The sequence below is a fragment of the Tenrec ecaudatus genome, chromosome 9, assembly GCF_050624435.1.
Source record: "Tenrec ecaudatus isolate mTenEca1 chromosome 9, mTenEca1.hap1, whole genome shotgun sequence".
In the NCBI taxonomy this organism is placed as follows: Eukaryota; Metazoa; Chordata; class Mammalia; order Afrosoricida; family Tenrecidae; genus Tenrec; species Tenrec ecaudatus.
Window position 1 is genome coordinate 73,796,296 of NC_134538.1, and position 23,907 is coordinate 73,820,202.

General features: G+C 45.2%; 1 protein-coding gene across 1 annotated transcript in view; it reads right to left on the bottom strand.

The window, feature by feature from the left end:
- BMPER (BMP binding endothelial regulator) overlaps positions 1 to 23,907 on the bottom strand; it is a 283,741-nt gene that overhangs the window by 198,375 nt on the left and 61,459 nt on the right. The window contains exons 4-6 of the mRNA XM_075557553.1: positions 21,162 to 21,244; positions 15,072 to 15,162; positions 11,980 to 12,062 (exon numbers count right to left, since the gene is read on the bottom strand). Coding sequence (XP_075413668.1) covers positions 11,980 to 12,062; positions 15,072 to 15,162; positions 21,162 to 21,244 — 257 coding nt within the window. The remainder of the gene's footprint in view (positions 1 to 11,979; positions 12,063 to 15,071; positions 15,163 to 21,161; positions 21,245 to 23,907) is intronic.

A 23,907-nucleotide genomic window follows, 5' to 3' on the forward strand; every position in this document is an offset into this window, starting at 1 on the left:
GCTCCAAAGAGAAAGGTGTGGCAGTCTGCTTCCCTAACAAGGTACAGCCTTGGGAACTCGGAGAGAAGCTCCACTCCAGGGGGCAGAGTTACTATGAGTCAGAATCCTTTCAGGCACTTAGTGAAAGCACTCCACTAGGCTCAGAAGTTTTTAAGACATGCCTAGAAACCCTCGCCGGTTATTTCCAACCATTCTAAACTATTATACCATAAAACATGTCCAACTTTGAAAGACACTCCCCCACTCACACACACACCCTAAACTCTTGCTTGATGTGTAGCAGAATAAAATATTGCGTGGTCCTAGGCCTATGGTGTAATCTTTCATCTGAGGACATCTCCAGCATCCTATTGAACAGCATTGATCTATACATTTTTCATTGGTTAATTTTCAGAAGTAGGTTGCCAGATTTTTCTTCCTATTTCTTAGTCTGTCTCAGTCTAGAAGCTCTGTTGAAATCCGTCCACTAAAGGTGGTGATGTCAGTAGTTGAAATATCAAGGGCATGGGTTCTGCATCAAAGTACCACACAGCTACCAACTAATACAGACACTCACCCCACCCAACAAATTTCATAAACATGACCTATCTTTTCTAAAAGCTATTAAAGTTCGATCAATGTAATTCCCCCCACGTCAGACAGCACCAGTGGTTAAATTCATGAGGCCTAAAGGTGAAGACATCCTGGCAGCATAGTGGTTATGCATTGGGTTGTGGGTTGTGATCTGCAAGGTCAGTCATTCAAAGCAACCAGCAGCCCGCTCCTCAGGACTTTCTATCCCGCGAACAGTGACAGCCTCTCAAACTCACGGAGGCAGTTCTACGGCACCCTATAGGGTTGCGATGAGTTGGCATTTATGTGTTGGCAGTGAGTGGATGGAAAGGTTGGCAGTTTGAACGCACCCAGCAGCTCTGAGCGAGCAAGCATACGACAATCTGTTCCATAGTAGTTGTAATTGTTGCTAGGTGCCATTGAGTTGGTTCCGACCCACAGCGACCTTATGAACAACAGGATGAACCCCTGTCCTGCCCTGCACTAACCTCACAGTTGGCGCTACGCTTGAGCCAAGCAACATAATTGTCCCGAGAAAAGCCTCTGGGGCAGCCTTACTAGTCACATGGGGTCGCTATGCGTCAAAACCAACTAGACATTATCCAACAACAACCATGAGAAGTGATCAACTCTGCTTTGCTTATGAACAGATGATGTTGATGACACTTTCGAGAATGCGCAGAAAACAGCTGTAGCTTTTTGGATTTAGTCTACAGAGACTGGCACTGCAGTCAGTGCTCCGGTGAAACCTTAGCTCAGGGAGAACGCAGCCACCAGATTCCTTCGAAAGTCAAACACCGAGATGCCCGGCTTCACGGTCCAGCCCCGAGCCAGGAGAACACCGTTTTCTTTTCTGAGCCAGTAGGAGGCCCCTTCTCTCAGTAGGAGGCCCCAAGTGTTTTTCAATCATTCAAGAAACAGGACTTTTTGATCAATGAACTGCTTAAAACTACCTCCTGCCTGCCCTCCAATGATACGGCCACCACACAGAATGGACGACTGAGATCATTATACCAATATTTCAGACTCGTTCTGAAGACTGATGTGATAGCTCTTGGCCCACGTTTCTCAGATAAACTGCCCACATTGATCTAATTCACTGGGTAATTGCTCAATTCTCCATTTTATAGCCCAGATGTAGCCAAATGTCTCCCCCTGGACAAGGGAGCTCTAATGACAGCCTGTGACTAACATCTGCCAAATTGCACGTTACCTCCAGGAAGGGAGAGGCCGCATGAGAGGGGTCAGGCCCTGGGGACCCAGGACCCCATGTCACAGGACGGGCAGAGGGGTTGGGCTTCTATAACAGAGATGGACGCAGCAGTCTATGACACTGGCAATGATGAGGTGGCTCTCTCCTTCCAGTTCCAGGCGAGTGCGCTCTGCAGGCGGGGGCCAGGGAGGCCGACCCGTCTCCCCCAAACCTCAGAGCAAGGTCCACTGTGAGCACGAAGGAGTACAGCACATGGCTCTGATCACTGCCACGGGCTTCCTGCGGCCGCCTTTGCCTGCTGCTGCCAGCTGGGGGGAACTCTGAGGCTTGGAGAACACTTTTCAAACCAGGGATGCCCCGGGAAAGCCACCCTCACTGCCTTTAAAGCAGTTTAGAGTAACTGCTAGAGCAGAGCAACATAAATACAGCCATCTTCCTTCTGAGCCCATCCGCGGCAATGCGCATCCGGCCAGTGCCCGCGGAATCAGGAACGACTGTGGGGAGGAGAGGGCAGCAGGGCAAGAAAACAAAATAGGAGCCAGTATTCAAAGTGTTCGCGAATTATTTCACATGCCCATGCTTTGCCATGCCCTGAATATACAAAATGACTGACCAACACAGAGTTCCCGCCAAAACCCAGAAATAAAAATGGCTAAATACAAATCCATTTAAATATTTGGCAGGTACATAGATGGCTTATTTGTAAACAACCCCTTTTACATGTGTGGCTTAATTATCCAGGTCTTTCGACACATTCAACGATGAAACATACAACCTTACTCTAGTTCCTAAATGCTATCATGATCCCAATTCTACCTTATACATCCAGCTAGACCAGGGGATGTACACTGGTACTGATAGGAACCGGACACACAGGGAATCCAGAACAGATGAACACTTCAGGACCAGTGGTGAGAGTGGAGGGTGGAGGGAGGATGGGGTTGAAAGGGGAAACTGATTACAGGGATCTACCATCCTCCCTGGGGGATGGACAACAGAAACGTGGGTGAAGGGAGACGTCGGACAGTGTAAGACATGACAAAATTATAATAATTTATAAATTATCAAGGGTTCATGATGGAAGGGGGAGAGGGAAGGGAGGGGGAAAATGAGCTGATACCAAGAGCTCAAGTAGAAAGCAAATGTTTTGAGAATGATAATGGCAACAAATGTACAAATGTGCTTGACACAATGGATGGATGCAGGGATTGTAATAAGAGTTGTACCAGTCACCAATAAAATGATTAAATAAATAAATAAATAAATAAATAAATAGTGCCATTATATAAGAATTACTCCCAATGTACAGTATAAATGTCTTCTTTTCTCAGATCCCCATTTAATAAAATGGATAGCTCATTCAGGAAAGAAAACACATTTCTCATCTTAAAATTGTATTAGAATTTTCTTATAGAGGAGATTGATGAAGAGTTACATATCTTTATATTTTGACTGACTTCAGCATGGTTTATTATAATTAAGGTGCACGTTTTATGAAACTTCTCAGACACATTTATGCTTTTGTTCATTGTAGTATAAAATGATTCATATGAACAAAAACAAAGTTTGGTAGGTAAGAAGACAAAATATTGTCAACTTCTGAAAATACCACATTGTGTACATTAAAAAAATCCTCAAAAACCAAACGCACTGATATCCCGTTGATGCTGATACACAGCGACCCTATAGGACAGCTAGCACTGCCCCCGTGAGTTTCTGAGACTGTAACTGTTTATGGAATTGGAAAGCCTCCCCTTTCTCCCTCAGAGGAGCTGGTGCTTTCAAACTACCAACCTTGCGGTTAGCAGCCCAACCAGTAACAACGATGCCACAGGAGCTCCTGTGGACATCAAAACACATCACTGAAAGAACGGAACAAGAGCCCCCGCAGATTGGGGAAGGTATTTGGCAATTATGTATCAGATAAAGAGCTAATTTCAAAAATCTATACAACAATTTAAGGAGAAAAAGTACAAATAACCTAATTTTTAAAATGGACACAGGAGACCAAGTAGCATAGGGGGGGGTCTATGCTCTAGGCTGCTCACCACCCAGAAATGGACATAAGACATGAAGCGAAACAGTTTACAAAATATGACTGCAGGCAGTCACGAGCCATATGAGAAACGGATGTCATTGGTCATAAAAGTAATACAAATTAAAGCAACAATGTGATACCACTTGACACTAACACTCTTAGCAAAAATTGAAAAAAACAAACAATAATACTAAATGCTGAAGAGGATGTGGAGAGATTGCAATGCTTATACATTGTTGTACAACTATGACAACAGTCTGGCACTTCCTTAAACAAATGTAAATACAATTACCCTTAGGATCCTGCAATCTCTTCACTGGGTATATACCCTGAAGAAATAAAGATCAAAACACAAACACCTATGTTTATTGCAGAGATTCCTATAATAGCAAAAAGAAACAATCAAAAACCCCCATCTGCGCAGAAAAGGATAAGCAGACGCTGGCGCAGTCACACAATGGAATATTGTGCATCCTTAAAACAGAATGACCAGTCTGTCAAACACCTCACGAGATGGGCAAAACTGGAGGACAGGACACTCAGCAACGTTATCAAAACTCATAAAGATCAATGCCCCATGACAGCAATATCATGAAGGGAAGAACATGGCTTCACATCAAAAGAAAAAACCTTTGGAGATTATGATTAACCCAGAGCCAGGGCGGGCGGGGAGAGGGAAGAGACAAGGAGGTAAGCGGGAAGGTGAGTGGGGAGAGAAAAATGAGGAGGAGGAGGAGGAGGAGGAGGAAGAGGAGGAGGAGGAGGAGGAAGAGGAAAGAACTCATCCACGGTGAAGTGACCAGGACCCCATCACTGTGGTGACAAGATGCATAGAGTGTGGTTTTCTCTGTATGTGTTACACTCTACAAATAAAAGGTGGACAGTAATACAAAGATGAACAAAATTTAAATTTAAAAGAGAGAGAGGGAAGAGCCACCACCCTACTATCCCTGCAGATTCCTTACCCATCAGACTGAAACACTCACCTGGGTGGTAATAAAGGGAACACAAAGTTAAATGGAAACTGCCTTAAATTTTGTCATGGCACATTAGCTAGTTTCAAAGAATTGTTGAAAGAAAGAAAGAAAGAAAGAAAGAAAGAAAGAAAGAAAGAAAGAAAGAAAGAAAGAAAGAAAGAAAGAAAGAAAGAAAGAAAGAAAGACATCAGTGTCCATCAGATACAGCAAGGAGTGGTGTTGCCCTGGAGTGACAGCCCGGCACAGCTGAATGGCATGCTGCCAGTCCCTGCAGCATCCGCAGGAGCAGGTGCAAATCAGACTGTTGTGACCCAGAGGTTTCTCGGTGGTGGATTTTCAGAGCTCGATTGTTCAGCCTGTTTTCCTAGTTCATCTGAGCCAGGCAGCTTTGCTGAAACCTGTTCAGCACCATGGCAACACACAGGTCTCCACTGAGTGACTAGTGGCAATGGCGAGTGGGGTGCATTCGAAGGGGTTATTCAACAACAGGGTCTGATCTGGCATTGGGAGTCAGGACAAGCTTCCCAACGGAAGGCACAGATAAGCTTGCAAGTAGAGGATAAGGAGGTGTTAACTAGGGAGGAAGGTACTGCAGAGAAGAAAGGAGAGAAAAGCCAGCCTGAGTCCAGGCCAGGAGATAACAGATCAGCACTTCTCAAACTTGATTTGCCAAACAAATCCTCTGGGAATCCTCTTAAGTCTCAGTTCCAGCTCAATGGATCTGGGATGGGGCCTGAGATTCTGGTTTTCCTAACCAGGATGCTGGTCCCTGGATCACATTTGGGTCTTCAGGATCAAGAGGATCTGCCAGCAGAGCAGAGAGGCCAGAGCAGAGGCACCAAAGGAGAAGGCAGCTAAGGAGGCCAGAGCCTTTGGCAAGGGCTGGGCTGGATGGCACCAGTCTATGCTAATGACCCACAGGGGTTCCATCTAAAAGGACCAGGACAGGGAACCATGAAGAGCTCTGTGGCTTTGTTCTCCTGAAATAACCTTCCTGGGAGTTCTGTTTTCCCTGGGAGACAGCCCTTTGCAATATCTAAAGTGTGAGCAGAGCAAAGGTGTTTATGGACTTCAGGGCTTCTAAGAGCCAATAAAGCCCAGCTCCTGCATCTCAGACAGCCCATTAACAACCCATGTTTATTGGTTAAAATCCTCTGAACTTAATACCCTTTGTCAGCAAAAGCAATTGATCTTGGCCGGTTAATCGGGTTGGTTTTACAGACTGAAGACTTGCCACCCTTTGAAGGGCATCCTGCAGCTTAGCTATGTTCCTGTCAGGGCACAATTTCTAAACTCGCTGGGCCCATCCGGTTCTGAAAAGAGCTGGGTGAAAAAGAACATGGACCTCTCTCGTTGGCATTTTGGTCTTAAGTCTGACATCCGCGAAGACGTCAGGTTTTACGAAAGTGGTGGAGCCAGCGGCTGCCTTTCTGTTCCCATGGAATTGGACTAAAAGGAGACAGGCAGACGCATTGGAGGTTGGTCTCTGGCGCATGATAAGAACTCAAGCTCAGAGCAAAAGGAGGCACATGAGAGCATCTGTTGATGCTCAGATTTTCGCAAACCTCATGCTTTGCCTTCCGCCTTAGGAGAGGACCATGTTCTTGCCATTTTCTTTTTTTTTTTTTCTCGCAGGGAGGGGCAGGAAGGGAGAGGGACAGGGAGAGAGACAGGGAGGGGGAAGGAGAGGGGGAGGGAGAGAGGGGGAGAGAGAGGGAAGGAGGGGGAGAGAGGGGGAGGAAGAGAGAGGGAGGGAGAGAGAGAGAGAGAGAAGGAGAGAGGGAGGGAGGGAGAGAGAGAGGGAGAGCGGGGCTCTTAGAAGCCCTGAAGTCCATAAACACCTTTGCTCCCCTCACACTTTAGATATTGCAAAGGGCTGTCTCCCAGGGAAAACAGAACTCCCAGGAAGGTTATTTCAGGAGAACAAAGCCACAGAGCTCTTCATGGTTCCCTGTCCTGCTCCTTTTAGATGGAACCCCTGTGGGTCATTAGCATAGACTGGTGCCATCCAGCCCAGCCCTTGCCATTTTCAAATGAATATAGGGCGGGCATATTCACGCTGAGCACATCACATACAGAATACAGACTAATATGACTCAGGCGATAAGAAGCCAGGCCACTAAAGGAACTAATCACTCTGCTGATTAGTCCTAGAGACTTAATTCCTTTGGCTTTCTTATTTATGTAGTGGGTAAAAGGGATGATGCGGTGTCACAAGTGATGGCCAGGCACTAAATTTTGTGAGTCATGATGAACTTCACACCTAGAAATGCTGGACACTCTGCTTCCAGAACGGGTAAGACCAAGAGGTTGTAAAATGCTCTGCAGATATCTTCAAACATCCACATGTTCTCAGTTGTCTGGAATGGCGCGTGTACTGTCCCAACTAAAATTGAGGATACCAAATCATGTGTACAGTGTTTGTTTCACTGGCTAAGGAATTCATGTTCAGTCAGGTGACTGTCACTCTATCAGTGTCTTTCTGGTGATTGGCTTTTATATAGGCTTTTTTTTAATCGATAGATGTTCATAAATGATGGAGGGCATAGTCTAGAGGGTTGGGTTTAAAAGTCATGTGTTAAGTTCAACATTCACTTGCACCTGAGGAACAGCTTGCTACATCAAGGATACTAGGGATGCATCGGAGAGGTTCAGCCCCTTGAATGTGCTTCTCCAAGGCAGACAGTAATCTAATGAGCATGGGATACTGGACAACAGCTTATCTTTCTCCCAAGTAAGAAAGGCCAACATTTTAGGAGCTGATTGCCACAGTGTGGGCGAGAAGGAGACATTTCATTTCATTGTCATACACCTGACAATAGCAATTTGACCAGGTGTGTCCCATGTCAGCATTTTATATGCCAGTTAATGACATTGACCATGGTAGGTGCCCATTCCCACTATTTATTTCCAAAGCTTTCCTATCACCCTTCCTCCACAATACCTCCTCCTCTTCGCCTCCCTGCTGCCCTTAAACCGAGTCAAACACCACACCCACTGCCCCTGAGTCCATCTCCATGCACAGAAACCCCATAGAAAATGTCTGAGATGCAAATCCTCACTGAAGCAGAGAGCCTTGGTCTGGAGACTCCATGGAGTCTATAGAAACACACAGGCCTCCCCTGGAATTGTGTGGTGGCTGAGCCTCAGGCACACTGCCTTGGAAACAAGCCTACGCTTCGTCCATGGAAGGGGGGATTCGACTTCTGTTCATATGTATTATGCAAATATAGATGAATATCTCCTGTACATATAGAAATACAAGTACAATGTATTCGAGTAATAATTAACCATTCTTACAACTGTCTGTGAGTAGTTGGGGTGGTTTTGGGGACCTTTTATCACTAGTAATATATACTATCTTGTTGCAGAGTATAAATTAGCTAACAGTATTATTCGCAAATGTTCATTCACAGTGCTTAAAGTTTGGATTCATAAATACACGAGCAAAAAAACTGAACACACACACACACATACAACACTGACATCAAATAATTCCTGGCTCATAGCAACTCTACAGGATGGAGCACCACTGCCTCACAGCACTTCCAGGGGTATAAATCTCTAAGAGGCAAAATGCCACATCTTTCTCCTTCACGGTGGCTGATGGGTTTGAACCTCCAGTCTTTCAGTTGGCAGAAGAGTGCTTTACCCACTCTCCTACCAAGATTCCTTTTAGAAAACCAAAAACCAAACCCACTGCCATCTAGTCAATTCTGACTTATAGAGACCCTACAGGACAGAGGAGAGCTGCTCCTTAGAGTTCTCAAGACTGCAAATCTTCACAGTAGCAGACAGTCTCATCTTTCTCCCAAAGAGAGGCTGGTGGGTTTGAACCACTGACCTTGTGGTTAACAGTCTAATGCATAACCCGCAGCACCTTTATAAAGACGGTAGTAATAATGAAAACAAACAAAAGTCAGCGCCGACTTAAAATGGAGTTGTGGAAATGGGACAATCTGTACATTCAAATAAGTGTATATTCAACTAAAGATCATATACAGACTCAAATTGTATATGGATTCACTCATATACATGACTATGTTTATAAATCTATATACTATATTATTGTTTTCCTTTGTATCAAACCGAAGCAAGTTATTTTATTCGGGGGATTCAGAACATTCATGGAAAAATGGAATTAAAAGATAATGGAATTTTTCCAAGAACTTTTTGAAGCCCACTTTGAGACAGCCCTTGTTATATTTGCAAGGGGAACCTCCTGCCCACCATTCTGAATGTCCCTCCCTGGCACCTCCTAGGTACAGCATTTGGCTTCACACCATTCCCATCTAAAGCCCTTCCCAACTTTGCCCCGTCACTCAGCAAGATGGCACCTCACACATCCACATGCTCCTCTATGTGCCAGAACCTCCAGGCCCGTGGCCAGGACCACCCTGTCCAAGTCTACACCTCAGTTACAGGGCCAGCCCTGCTGGTGGAACACTCCCTTCGAAGGCAAACATCTCCATAGGTGCCACTCATGAGCAAGAAGCACTTTTTGCCAAGACAGCACTTTCTTTTCCCACATACTACATCAAAAGATAGCAATATGAAAGGAAACCTAAACCAGGTTTGCACTCAAGGGCCCTCCACGCAAGCAAGTGCTCCATCGTCTCTTTCTATGAGAATAAAGACTCTATCGGGAACCCAGTGTTGAACCAGTTCACTCCAACCCAGTCTTGTTAAACGGCGGATTTTTCGACTAGCATCTACAGTCTAGAGTGGAGATGAAATTCTCAGGAGAAGTCAGAACCAGAACAAACCAGTCTGAAGCCCTATCAGGTGCATAGAATAAAATAGGCCATCCATTAGCCACTGCTGCTCAATCTGACAGTGGCAACATGCAACGTACAAAGAAGGTAGGAGTTAGAAATAAAAGAGATGACACACATCCTAGATCCACAGAGAACTTGCTTCGCAGGGAAGCTTGGGTATGCTTGGGTTTCCTTTCTCTAATGAAAACGGAAGCCAAGACTTCCAATGGCCACAAAGTATATACAGCTGCCCTGGGGCCTGCAGGCGAGCTTCAATGCGGGGACACTGTGTTTAAGAAGATGTGAAATATGAAGGCCATGGGAACTGTCCAGCCTGTGGCTGCTGTGTATGTAATGTCTGTGCTAATTTCCAGCCCCAGCATCACAGAACTTTATCTGACTGTCACAGGTACAACTGTAGGGATGGCCCATCCTCCATGTCTCCGTCTAAATTCCCTCCCCAAGGAGGCCCAGCTGTCCACAACTGTGGCGTGCCTGAAGACAAGTCTTTCAGATGCAGATCTACAATTTCCTACTGACGTGTGCTTTGTTTTTCTTCGATGGACTCCTCCAAAAATAATACATAGAAAACAAAAATCAGAAAGCTATTAAAGCTATAATATGGGAAGAAATAAAACTGAGAAAGGGGCAACGTTCGACAGCAAATCGTTTCATTTTGAATATTATTGAGCCAATACTTGCATGAGAGAAAAAAATGGATTTTGAATCTGAAGGGGCAAAATCATACTCCTCTTTATTAATAAAATAGCTTTGTATTATACATACATATACAAGTATATATTCTAATTTATGCACTATCATATTATTAAGATGTCCTGAGGCACAGAGGTTATGTGTTGGGCTGCTAACCACAAGGTCAGCAGTTCTAAGCCACCAGTTGCTTCTCAAGAGAAAGACAAGGCTTTCTATTCCTATGAAGACTTACAGTGTCAGAAACTCATGGGGCAAGTTCTACCCTGTTTTATAGGGTTGCTATGAGTCAGAATCAACTCGATGGCAGTGAGTTTATCATATTATAAATATTATATATTATACTATAAGTTAAAGATCAATGTGTGTCTCTCTCCTCCTTCCTATTTTTTACCTCCCCTCATCTTGTCTTCCAGCCTTTGCTCTTTCTCACTCAGAATTTCTTTGCTGACTTTAACTTCTTTTTAGGTTGTATGAGCATGAAAAGAGGAAAGGTTTAGGAAATATATGAGGAGAAAAGACAAATGCTATGATTCCTGATGATCCATATGTGATTCTGGTTTGGTGAACTTAGGAAGTTGGAATCCCTATATCTTCATGGAAACAGAAAGTCTCATCTTTCTCCCTCAAAGTGGCTGGTAGGCTTGAACTGCAAGCCTTGTGGTTAGCAGCCTAATATATATCCCACAGCACCACCAGGACTCCTGTATTTGTGAGTGTGTCTGTATAATTCGATAGATAGATAGATAGATAGAAATTATATCTAATGTGTAATTAGATATAAATATTGAAGCATACTGAGTCACAAATGACTTGGGAAATATTTGTTCTTTAGTACAAAGGATTAAAAGCTTTAAACGATTAGGGTGTGCTAACTCTACTCAAAAAGCAGTCGGTTAAGATTCCCTGTATGCCCTAATAGATTCCCCAGCACCATATTCAGCACTGGTACAAATGAAAATCCAAATTTAAAAGGCGTTAATTAAAAAAATCCTTTGTGTATAACACACACAAATGTCTTCTGTTTTCATTCCTATACCTCTGAAAATATTCCGTAAGACTATAGATTCAAAGTCAGCATCACTTGGAAGGGCAGGCCAGTGTTTTGTCTCAGTAATCTCTACTCTGTTCTAGTTCCATCATTTGCAGACAATTTCTTCCTGTCCATTTCCTTCTAGTGTAAATGACCAGCTTCGAACCGAGTTCTGGCCCCCTGTGGAAAACACAGTGGCAAGCTGGCCTGTTGTCCGCATCTGCTTCCCATTTGACTGCACGAAGGATTCAATAGTGGCCTCAGCAAGAAGGTCCTCTGCCCTAAGGAAATTTGAATTCAGGCTCTTCCCAAAGAGGAAGACAAGGTTGTGGAAGGTCAGGCTCTTCCTTTGCCCTTTGGAGCAGGGGTCTCCATCTGGGGATCCTTTCGACCCCCGGATATATGTGACCATGTCTGGAAAAATTTCTGATTGCCATGCTGCCGAAGGGGAGTCTACAGCTGGCCCCTGGCATCCAGTGGCTAGAAGCCAAGGATGTAGCTGAACATCCTACCGTGCACAGGGCAGACCCACCACAAAGGAGTACCCATCATCACTGCCTCACAGTGTTGAGCACTTCCCGGGGTGCACATCAGGAGAGGAGAAGAGAGAGAGGTGGTCCGGAGGGGGTAGTCTGTGGGATTCCCAGCAGCAGCTGACCCAGGGCAAACACCCAGGTAACCACCAGGGCAGAACTTACAACACACGAACAGCTGGTGCATTTGTTCCCTTCGGGCTGAAACTCCTCCCCTTCTCGGTACTGCACACCCTCAAACACACAACCTAGAAGGCAAAGAAGAATTTAGAATTCAGACCCTCGCCTCTGTCAGGTAGGCATCAATGTTCTATCCCCTGCTCATCTGCCTCCCATCCCCCACCTCCACTGGAGTTTGGGTGCAACACCCTCTTTGAGTCGATGGACAAGATTACTTCATCATAAGGAATCAAGTACAGATGACTGACATGGATTCAGCAACCCCAAAGATGCCGGTGTAACGAAGACGGTGGAAGTGGGGTCAGAGCAAGGGGGAGGAGTCCACGTGTGAGTCATGAAGTGTGTCTACAGAGCCACATCAGGATCTTCTTGACCACTGCCCAGAAAGTCATATCCCAGATCCATCAGAGCAGAGAGGAGAAGGTGGAGAGCAAAGTAAATTGGTCTTCAGAGAGCTGCTTTTCAGTGAGTATCCAGGAGTTGCCCCACCTCTCTCAGGTGCTTGGTACCTTGAGTCTTGGTCTTCACTGTGAACCTTCAGAGGCATGGTGCCTATCACGGTCAGATGCCCCCTCCCCTACCCCCCAGGTTTCAATCTGATCCTGCTAGCGTTAAAGTGGCTGTGACCACACCACGTGTGTTAAACAAACAGGCCCTAAAGGTTGCTGGCGCAGCATACTGGGCACTGTGGCACTGGTTTAGAAAGGGGTTACTCTAGACAGCAGGATAATTCATGACCTGCCATACAATGGGGAGCCCTCACGACACCTGAAGTATGAGCTAGCCAGGGACCGCTGGTCATAGGAGCTAGGTGAGAGCTGGCAGATAATGACCAGGCCAGGGCCATTCTCACAAAACCCTGTGCCAGGGCATCTGCAGTCACCCTTCACATAGCAGACAGTTCTAGAAGCAGCACCACTGTCATGCAAGACCAGAGAAAACTCTTGGAAAGGACTGATGCGTGCCCCAGAGAGCCAATGTTCAAGACCTGCTCATCCAGACAGCCACCCAACCTTCAGAGCAGCTGCTTCCTGACATGGAGACTAAGCAGGACACCCAGTTCGGCCTGATCTGGCCATGGCACCTGCTGTTCTTACAGCTAAATATAGAGACCAAGTCAAAGGACGCGCCAGTGGCTGCAATTGAGTCAAAGGCGAAGTGCCCTTCAGAGCCCTCTCGCTTCAAACAGCCCTTTCACAAAGGATCTTCCGTTCTTCCAAATCTGTCTGCACAGCTGAATCCATCATGCAGTTTTCCCAAGAGATCCCCACTAAAACGCTATGCTTGGCACGACATTTGAAATAGAGGAATTGTTACGGGGGACTTGTATGCACAACCTTAAACAAGAGTCGGACAGAAAGGGAGGAGAAGACAACCAAGAATGCCCTGAAATCTGTTTAAGGAAGAAATCGGCCATAGACAGCCCAGGTTTGTCATTATGAGGAATGCCATTCCATGATCAATGACAGGTGCCAGTCCTGAGGAATCACCCCACAAAATGTCCCAAGGCTTCTGCGGACTGTCCCCATGCCATCTTGGCGGAGGCCTCTCTCCCCAGACAGAGGACACTGCATTGTGGATGGGCTGCATCTCAGTCCTCCACTTGGCGTCACAAAGGTTGGCCTTTGGAAGGAAGGAGAGGTACAGAAATCCATACTGAGGACACAGAGTGCCCGGGGTGCCCTGGAGCTGGGAGAAGGGCTGCATGTGTGGCACTGGCAAATGAACTTTTCAGATAGGTGTCGATGGGTGGTGGCCATCACGGGCAGTGCAGTGAAGACAGAACAGGAGCCTGACAGCAGTCTCAGCTTGGACCTCGGATGGTTCCGCACTGTCCATGCATCCTTTCTCCCGGTGTGAGCTACAGGCCCGAGCCAGCTACTCCATGGTAGTGAGGCATGTGCCCTGCCATGTGCAACGGGGAAGCGCAGCCCTTCTCTTCACGGGACCTTGACAAGAGGACAGGACAGGAAGGAAGTGTCCCAAGAAGGCAGCTTCAATTGCTGAAGCAGGTTAGCTCTGCCCGCAATTTGTGTCCCTAGAGTTGAACAGCCTAAAAGATGGGGTCACCTCCTCAGGACGGAGGACTGCTATTCACCTCAGGAGCAGAGGACAGCAAGAGCTCCATTTGTTACAATTGCTCTTTTAGGGGGTCATGTGGTTGTGGTAAGCCTGGGGGGACTCAGAGAAGGGTCCCTGGTCTGGCACACACTCCATAATAAACGAGGGGTGTGGGGGGAGGCTGAGAAGGTGGCAGCCACCGCTGTGTAGTGGCTGAGCCTTCTCACCAGGACATTAACGGAGATTCACCTCTAAAGCAAAGAGCAGTTCTGTCGCATCACCGCCAGTGAGTGAAAACATTCAGGGTAAAAACCCAAAGTACAGAACATCTGTCTGAGGCTGTCAGCCAATGGCTTAAGGGATCAGAAGAAAGCTCTTGCCTCAAACTCCCCAGGCTGGTACTTAAGGGCCAGAAGAGATGGCAATGACCTTTTGTCATCCTGTGCAGAAAAGTAAGCAGAAGCTCTCCAGCCACTCCAAAGGAAAGGGCCTTTGCTGTCAGCTAGGGAGCGGGCTCTCAAAAAAGGGGATTGTTTGTCCAGCTTGTTGCTCCACACAGAAACCGAGACCAGCAAAACTCGAAGCTCAATCCACTCAGGGACACAGTTCTCGGTTTTCAGAAAACATCTGGTCACCTCATCATCAGCACGAGCTCTGGCCAAGGTATTGCAATCCGAAGTAGTAAAAGGACATTTCTGGAAGCAAGGGAAAGCCACAACATTTCCTTCCAAAATAAGCGTTACCTGTGGCCCGGTGGAGTGGAAAGCAGGCCTCTGGAGCCGAGAGAATGCCCATGCCAAGACCTACAGCACTTTGCACTGAGGCTGGGCACAGCGCACTTCTAAGCACGGGAGTGCGCATGCTGAATGCATTTAGGTACAAGACACAGCGTGGACACAGGGCTGGGCAGAGGGAAGGGGGTACGATCATGTATTCTTGAGCAAACTCACAACAATGTCAACAGCAGCAACCTGAACCGAGGAAACGTCTAGGCTTTTCTTGCCCGAGAATGTTACCTGGACACGTGGGGCAGCAGGTTCCCAGATGCTTGGAAGGGTTCTTACAATGAACAACACATCGCACCTCCGCCTCCGTGACAACACCTTCCTGAAAAACAGAATTTGGCGAGGGGAGTCAGTCCCCGGTGCCCGCTGACCGGGTTAGCCGCTTTGGGAAGGTAACCAGGCTTCAGAGAGGGACCCCTGACATAGAACGTGAGAAGGGAGGGAGGGACCGGGTCCAAAAGCACGTGGCATACAAGTGAGGCAAGACTGCCACCCACTCCCCCGGAATAGCACTAGGGAACCAAGGGTGCGATCCCGTTGCTGGCTCTTATCATTTTTGCCTCTTCTTTTTTTAAAAAATCATTTTATTGGAGGCTCATACAACTCTTATCTCAATCCATCCATCCATCCATTGTGTCAAGCACGTTTGTACACTTGTTGCCATCATCATTCTCAAAACATTTGCTTCTACTTGAACCCTTGGTATCAGCTGTTCATTTTCCCCTCCCTCCCCGCCACCTCCTCCCTCATGAACCCTTGATAATTTATCAATTATTATTATTTGGTCATGCTTTACACAGTCTGATGCCTCCCTTCACCCACTTTGTGTTGTCCATCCCCCAGGGAGGAGGTTATATGTAGATCCTTGTAATCGGTTCCCCCTTTCCACCCCATCCTTCCTCCACCCTCCCACTCTCATCACTGGTCCTGAAAGGATCATCTGTCCTGGAATCCTTGTGTTTCCAGTTCCTATCTGTACCAGTGTATATCCTCTGGTCTAAACAGACTTGTAAGGTAGAATTGGGATCATGATTGTGGGGAGGGGGTAGCATTTAAGAACTAGAGGAAAGTTGTATGTTCATCGTTGCTACACTGCACCCTGACTGGCTCATCTCCTCCCTACAACCCTTCTGTAAGGGGATGATGTCCAGTTGCCTACAGATGGGTTTTGAGTCCCCAATCTGCACTCCCCCTCATTCACAATGATTTTTTTTCCTTTGATGCCTGAAACTTGATCCCTTCGACACTTCATGATCACACAGGCTGGTGTGCTTCTTCCATGTGGGCTTTGTTGCTTCTGAGCTAGATGACCACTTGATTACCTTCAAGCCTTCAATACCCCAGAAGCTATATCTTTTGATAGCCGGGCACCATCAGCTTTCTTCAACACATGTGCCAGTAGGTAAGATCTTCTTGCTGTTAAAGTCAATACCTGACTGTCTAGCTGTCGGTCCACAACTTTTAAATCTCCTTTTAGTACTTACCATATTTCCATCATTCTTATTACACTTCCACCCATTAATTAGGAGGCACCGAATATAAAGCATAATATTCCAGACTGGCATCCAGAAGCCAGGTCTTTTGAACTCTTTTAGCAATAATACACCCATTCCGCACCCACCACAAAGCTCCTGGCACATAGTAACATTGCAGTTAATTAGGTCTCAGTTTCCTCAACCACCAAATGAAAACTTTTGTTGTTGTTGTTGTTGTTAGGTGGTTTCAGCTCTACTCTAATTTTTAACAACACTACATACAATAGACTAAACACCCCCTGGGGCTGCTCCGCTCTCACAATTGTTCAATCGTTCTTGTGTTCGAGCCATTGTTGTAGCCACTGTGTCAATCCATCCAGTCAAAGGTCTTCCTCTTTTGCATTGATTCACTATCTTATCAAGCATAGGCCCTTTTCTGGGCACTGGTCTCTCCTGATGACCTGTACTGCCGCCAAGACAGATGGGTTTGTTCAGCTGGCAGTTCCCAGTGTTTTCATGATGCTTCAACAACACCATGATTCAAATGCATCAATTCTTCTTTGGTCTTTCTTATTCATTTTCCAGCTGTCACATGAACGTGAAGAGAAGAGAGAAAAAAACCAAAGGACTCACTGCCATCAAGTCAATACCGACTCCTGGAGACTCCCTGTGGGTTTCTGAGACTGTAACTGTTTACAGGAGGAGAAAGCCCAGTCTTTCTCCTGAGGAGCTGCTGCGGGTTTCAAACTGCTGACCATGCAGATCACAGCTCAGCAAGTAACCACTACACCACCAAGTGATGGAAAATACCACGGTTTGGGTCAGGAACACCTCAGTCCTCAGAGGGACATCTTTGCCCTTGAACACTATTTTTAAAAGTCTTGTGCAGCTAATTTTCCCAATATAATAATTTTTTTAAGTTGTTTGATTTCTGTATTGCTACTTCCATGAGGGTTGATTGTGAGTACAAGTAAACTCCGTGACGACTTGAATAGTTTCTCCATTTATCCGGATGTTGTCTATTGGGTCAGCTGTGCGGATTTTGTTTTCTGTACTGAGCGCTACATTATTTAATGTTCAGTGGTAACTACTTCACGCCCTCTGATTTCATGAAACATGGTGTGCCATCAGCTGCTAATGGCCCATTCTCCAATCCTGAAGCATTTACTGATCTCAGGGCTCTAATTAATCTTTTTTTTTAATTATTTTTTATTTTAACAATTTATTGGGGCTCATACAATTCTTTTCACAGTTCATACATATACATACATCAATTGTATAAAGCACATCTGTACAGTCTTTGCCCTAATCATTTTTTTCTATTTTCTTCTTTTACATTTTATTAGGGACTCATACAACTCTTACCACAATCCATACATATACATACATCAATTGTATAAAGCACATCCATACATTCCCTGCCCCAATCATTCTCAAGGCATTTGCTCTCCACTTAAGCCCCTTGCATCAGGTCCTCTTTTTTGTTCCCCCTCCCTCATATGCCCTTGGTAATTTATACATCGTTGTTTTGTCATATCTTGCCCTATCCGGAGTCTCCCTTCCCCCCTTCTCTGCTGTCCCTCTCCCAGGGAAGAGGTCACATGTGCTGGATAGGACAGAGGCTGTACACTGGTGCATATGAGGGTTGGAGGTACAGGGAATCCAGGGTGGATGATACCTTCAGGACCAAGGGTGTGAGGGACGATGCTGAGAGAGTGGAGGGTGAGTGGGTTGGAAAGGGGGAACTGATTACAAGGATCTAATTAATCTTTTAAATGAATCTAATATTTAGATTAAATTTAGTTTCCTACTGGCACTTTGAACTGTTTTCTCTGTAGTCTCGACCCACTGTGTGGATTGATTTGTGCTTTTTTTTTAATTGTTTAGTTGTGTTTTCAGGGGAGGCCGTGTCACAGGCTGAAAAAGAAAAAGTAAATGTTTTGTCTGTTAAATAGCTTTCCTCAGTGTGCTCCACCATGGTCTCAAACCAACAAGAAGTTTAGATCCTAAATGTCTTCCGATCTGTCCGACCTTGAACTTCTACTGCCGGAGGGGGTTACTGTGGTCTGTATCCATTTGGAAAGGAAAAACACCTCCAAAAATGTCGGCCATGTGCAACATCCCAAAGGACCCGTGCTAAAGCAATGCACGAGCTAGGGCCCAAATCCATTTTCCTTGAGGCTTGCAATCCACATTGAACACTCAGGTGAGGTCATAGCAAGAATCCCGAGCCTGGGATCATCCAATAAGAAGTTAGGAGTGAGAAAATAAGGATAAATGCTTCATCATTTTAGGAAAGGGTTCCAACTCATTTGGTAAGAGGCTTTTAAGTATAGAGAGAGACTTCAACTCCCCTGGAAATAGGCCAGTCGTATGTACCTAGCACCCAGTTGTCCCCCATGTATCAGACACTCTACCAGAGTGTTTGTAATGCCACCCCTCTCACTAACTGCATACAGCTACCTTCTAAATAATCTTCTTCCCAGTTTACAGATGAGGTTGTCGAGTTGACTCTGACACATGTTGATCCAACATGCAACAGTACTAACCCTTGCACTTTCCGGGGTCAACCTCACAGTCACTGGCCAACTCGAGCCCCCTGTGATGGTTACTATGCCAGACCATCTCCCCAAAGGTCTCCTCCTCATCATAAGACTTCTGCTGCACCAAATACAATGCATTTCTCTAAGCAATTGTTCCCTCCCAATGTCATGTCCAAAGCAAGGGAGTCAGTGTTCTGTTTTTAATCCGTAAGGGTGGCAATGGCTAAGTGTCCGATATAGATTGCCTAGTCTGTCTTTGGCTGGCAGTTCTACTGACATCAGTCCGCCATGGGGGGATCTTGTTAGCTGGTGGAAATTCCAGGAGCATAGCCTCAAGAATTGTGGCAATCTGCAAAAGCCACCACAGTCTGAGAAACAGCTAGACAAGTAGCAGCTTCCCACTTTCCTAGGGATCAAAGGAAGGCTTCGAAAGGTGGGTGATTGACAGGTCCCCTAGTTGACCTACTACACAATATCATCTTCCCTGTTACTGACTTGGTGCCTGCGAAAGGAAGGAACTTGGAGAAAGTGCTTGCAACTGTGTGGTTCTGCAGAGGAGCGTCTCGCATGGAAATGTCCCTGAGAGGGACCAGTCAATAGTCATTTCTCTTTTGTCCTCCTGGACTGAGGCCCACTCCTTAAAGAAGGAAACATGTAAGTAGGAGGCCAAAGGTGTCAACTGAGCCGAGGAATCTCTTTTGTGTTGTGATGTTTTATTTTCCTGTAAATTAACAGAGATTTGCTTGTGTGGTTACTTGATGTAGGCAACAGCATTGCCGAGGGAGCAGTCTGTCTCCTCCCATAAACAGTTACGGTCTCAGAAACTCTCAGGGCAGTTCTGTCCTGTTCTGAAGGGTCGCTATGAGTTGGCACCCTGGCAGTGAGTTTGCTCTGGTTTCGTTTGGCTTATACTAACTTAAAAAAAAAAAGGCTTAGGTAAAATAGTTTTAAAATGGGGAGAGAAATAAAAGACAAAGTTCATTTTTAGTAGGCGGAGCCCACTTTCTCTGCCCCAGTCTCACGTTCTGTATTTCTAACTCCCTGGACGCGAACTTCTAGAGCTCTTCTGAGAATCATTAGTATTCTCCCATGCTGCTCACTGTGCCTTTGAGAGCGCCCCTGCCGGAAAGTGGGCATATCATTGGTCAAGAGGCAGGTGGTAAAAGTTATTGAATATGAACTATCAATGCTATTAAAATTCATTTTTTCTCATGTGTGTTCCATAAGTCTAGAGGAATCTATAAACCCCTGAGTAAAAATTAGACAAACTTATGGATGCAACGAATCTATTATTTATATCTATTCTTCCTACACCTTATTTTCTTTAATTACTTAGGCAGAGCTGAACATTTTTAATGGATAAGAAACTCAAGTTTTGATGAGTGACGAGCCCACTCCGAATAAAAGGAGCACCTCTATGTAAAACTCAGATCACCGCAAACCAAATGTCAATATGCTTCCGATCATATTTGAGTGAAATACCCAGTATATGATTCATATTCCAGCCTCCTTCAGTGCAAACTCATGACCTTGGATATTCTGATGGGACTGAGGGAAATTGATTTCACAGCATCTTCCACACAGAGAAGAATGTTTTCATTGTGTCACAATTAAAGAAACAGTATTTTTTTAACGGAGTATTTATACAGAGATTTAAAAAAAAGGAGTTCCAACATTTAGGCTCTTTCTCTGACCCTGCCCCCGCCCCTTGATTTATTCTGCCATAGATTGTATTATCTTGCCATAGAGTGTATAATTATACTTGTACCAATCAGATTCATAGGACTTCGCCTGAGCAGACCCTATGAGAGCTCAGTTGTTGCTTCTCAACTTTGCAGATTGAAATCATGGAGGTTACAGCACACCGATTGCTTAGATGTAATACCGCTTACAGATTGGCTCCAGTTCAAAGTGTTTCTAAATCAAAGAAAGGAAGCATATATCCTCTATCAATAATACTTCTTTTCTGCAAACAGGAATTCGTGTTTTGCTCAAAGTTGGCTTCACAGAAAGACATGTATTTCCCCCAAGGACCGATGCATCTTACAAGAGCCCTCGCAGGCACAGCTGAGCAATGGTGAAGCACTCCACCTTGTGCCTTTTAGAACCACGTCGTGCAATGTTCTGTATGATGCGACTGTCACAATCAGTAGATACAAGGATATCGTTGGGAGATTTGGTTGTGGTCATTGGTTTGCTGTTCATTTTTTGCTGCCTTGTTTGGGCCTTTTGTCACCTAAAGGGGACTGCTGAGGAAGACAATGGATTCCATTTTACTGAAGAATCAAATAATTGGGATTTACCTGGCACTGGCGCAGAACACAGGGTTCAGCAGGACTCTGCCACTTGAAGGAGCTGTTATATGTATTTCCTTCATAGCTGCATCCTAGACAGAAACCACAGAAGCAGAGAAAAAACAAGAATGAATCTTTGGAGCAAAAGAAAATAGCAGTTATGCTCTCTAAGGCAGGACTAGCAATCACAGAAGCCACGATTCTCCTTGGCCACTTTCCCCAAAACACAACTAAGCTTTGCAAAGAAGCACTTGGCAGTCACTTGCTCTGGCTTTGCCCACTTCTGAGAAGATTAGCCTAACTATATTTTCCAATGGAATGTCATAGATCAAGAAGGGCCTGGGACAAAACGCATAACCTGCTGACCATTTGTGCCTAATAAATTATGAGGGACATTCAAGACAGAGCCACCATTGGGAGAGAGAGTCTTACATCATGACAAAATGAACCCAACCTTTCTGAAGAGCCAAGAGGTAAATTTAAATATGTCAAAAATAAATGCAAAAAATGAAAATATAGTAATTGCTAAATTATACACCTATCTAAGGCTCTTGACAAACTACTGCCTCCAAACTCGAAAACCTATGGTTCAGACTTCACCGTCATTTCACCTGTAAGTGGTGAATTAGATGAAACCAGTTTACAACTCTGAGTATATGGATTATCATCCATAGGTTACTTCATAGTCAAATAGAAATCACCCTAAATCACTGGCATAAACAGAAGCCACCTTAATCCAATTAGGGGGTTGGGGGGGGGGGGTTAAAGACCAGAGACACACAAAAAAAACCCAAGCCAATTAGCTTAAGTCAACCTAGAAAGAAAGTTACAATGCAAAAATCACAGCCAAAGACCTTGATTTGGTGGGCTACACTCTCTGGCACAATGCACTTCAGTTTTCCTTTGCTATTGTTACCAGTTTGGCTGGCACGAGTGGTTAAAGAACTTCACTGCTACTTAAAGGTTGGTGGTTCGAATCCACCAGCAAAGGGACAACCATGTGGTCATCTAAGTAGGAGAAAGACGTAGCTGTCAACTTCCATAAAGATTCCCCAGAAACCCTGTTAGGACATTCTACTATATCCCATAAAGGCATTCTGAGCCACACTCAGTGCAGAAGCGGTGGGTTTGGACAGGTTTTAAGTTGATGATTCTGTGTACTGACCCACAGCAAACAACCCGGTATGGCACTAGGTGAGCCTACGGGGTTTCCCATACTATAATCTTTACCGGGTCACCAGGTGTTTGCATACTCAAAATTTTTTTTGAGAATTTGAACCTTCAACTTTTGGTTCACAGTGCTTAATCATTCTACCACTAGTGCGCCTTAATTTTGCCTTCAGTCATTATATATTACATGCCCTTTGGAGCCCTTGGCAAAGGATTTCCCAATGTGTGTTAGTTTGGGTACTTGAGAGAAACAAATCCATAGAAACTCGTGTATAAGAGAGTATTTTATATAAAAGTTAAATGTGCATCAAGAAAACATCCCAACCCAGTGCTGCCCAAGCACACGAGGCCAACATTAACCCATATGCCTGACACTAATCCACAAAGTCCTCCTCCATCTCACAAAACACACACAATGATGCCGACTGCAGGAGGAAAGTCGAGTCAGTGAATATGTAAGCATCTCAGCGCTGGCAGGGGTCTGCACATAGCTGCTCCAGCACCCAGAACTGCATCAGGGTAGGTCCATGCGGCTTCTCCTCAGGGATGTCTTGCAGGAAGTGAGCCTTGCCAGCTGAAGCAAGGAACTGGCTAACACAGCTGTACCCTGGTCCAACTATCAGAAAGCAAGAGACCCGAGAACTAGAAAGGCGAGGCTCACTGAGCCATTTATTTCTCTGTGCTTCCATTAGCCCCACATATGTTTATCGCTAGGTTGGCACAATAAACTAACTATCTCAGTATGGAAGTAATAATACATACATAAGATGATGCAAAAAAACAAATCGGGCCTGAGTCTTTATCCCTATGGTTGACTTCTAGAAAGCCAGTCAGCACCAGTTCACAGCACTGTTCTTGTCTAAGATACAGAGAGGGCATGACCTTCCTCCCTGGATTGGTTTGATGCCTCCGGTGGTATGGCAGACGATGACTGAGCTGCTCACCACAAGGCCAGTGGTTTGAAACAACCAGAGGCTCCACGGGAAAAGAAAACACGGCAGCTTTGAAGTGCAGAAACGCAAAAGGGGCAGTTCTACGCTGTGCTTTCGGGTCACTGTGAGTCAGAACGGGCCCAGTGGCAGTGGGCTTTTGCGTGCTTAAAGTAAAAAGTAACAATAAATCCTTTAATACCCACACACAGAACCCTAGAGGGCTTAGGAAAATTTCAATAGAAGTTTTCATAAACTTGGAACCGTGATCTAAATTCCCAAAGAATTGTGAATGATCAAAAAAGAACAAAAAAAAAAAAAAAAAAGCTCAGTAACACTATGCTCTCTGGTTCCTACAAATCAAATCACTGAAGGACACAGATGATTGGAAACATATTAGGAAAATGCTTTCCCTCTATGTCTTTTAATTTCCTCTGCATGAAGTGTCGCAGAGATAAAATGTTCCACCCCAGGAGCCCCTAACACACTACAAACGCTTGGTCCAAACCAAGAACGAATAGAGTAAATTTTCAACAATGAAAGTCAATATCAAACAATTTGGGCTAGCATAAATCTTACCGAACAAACACACAATAGACGTGCCCTGTGCCTGTCTGATCCACTAGCAGACTAGCTCGGATCGTAAATAACGTTCC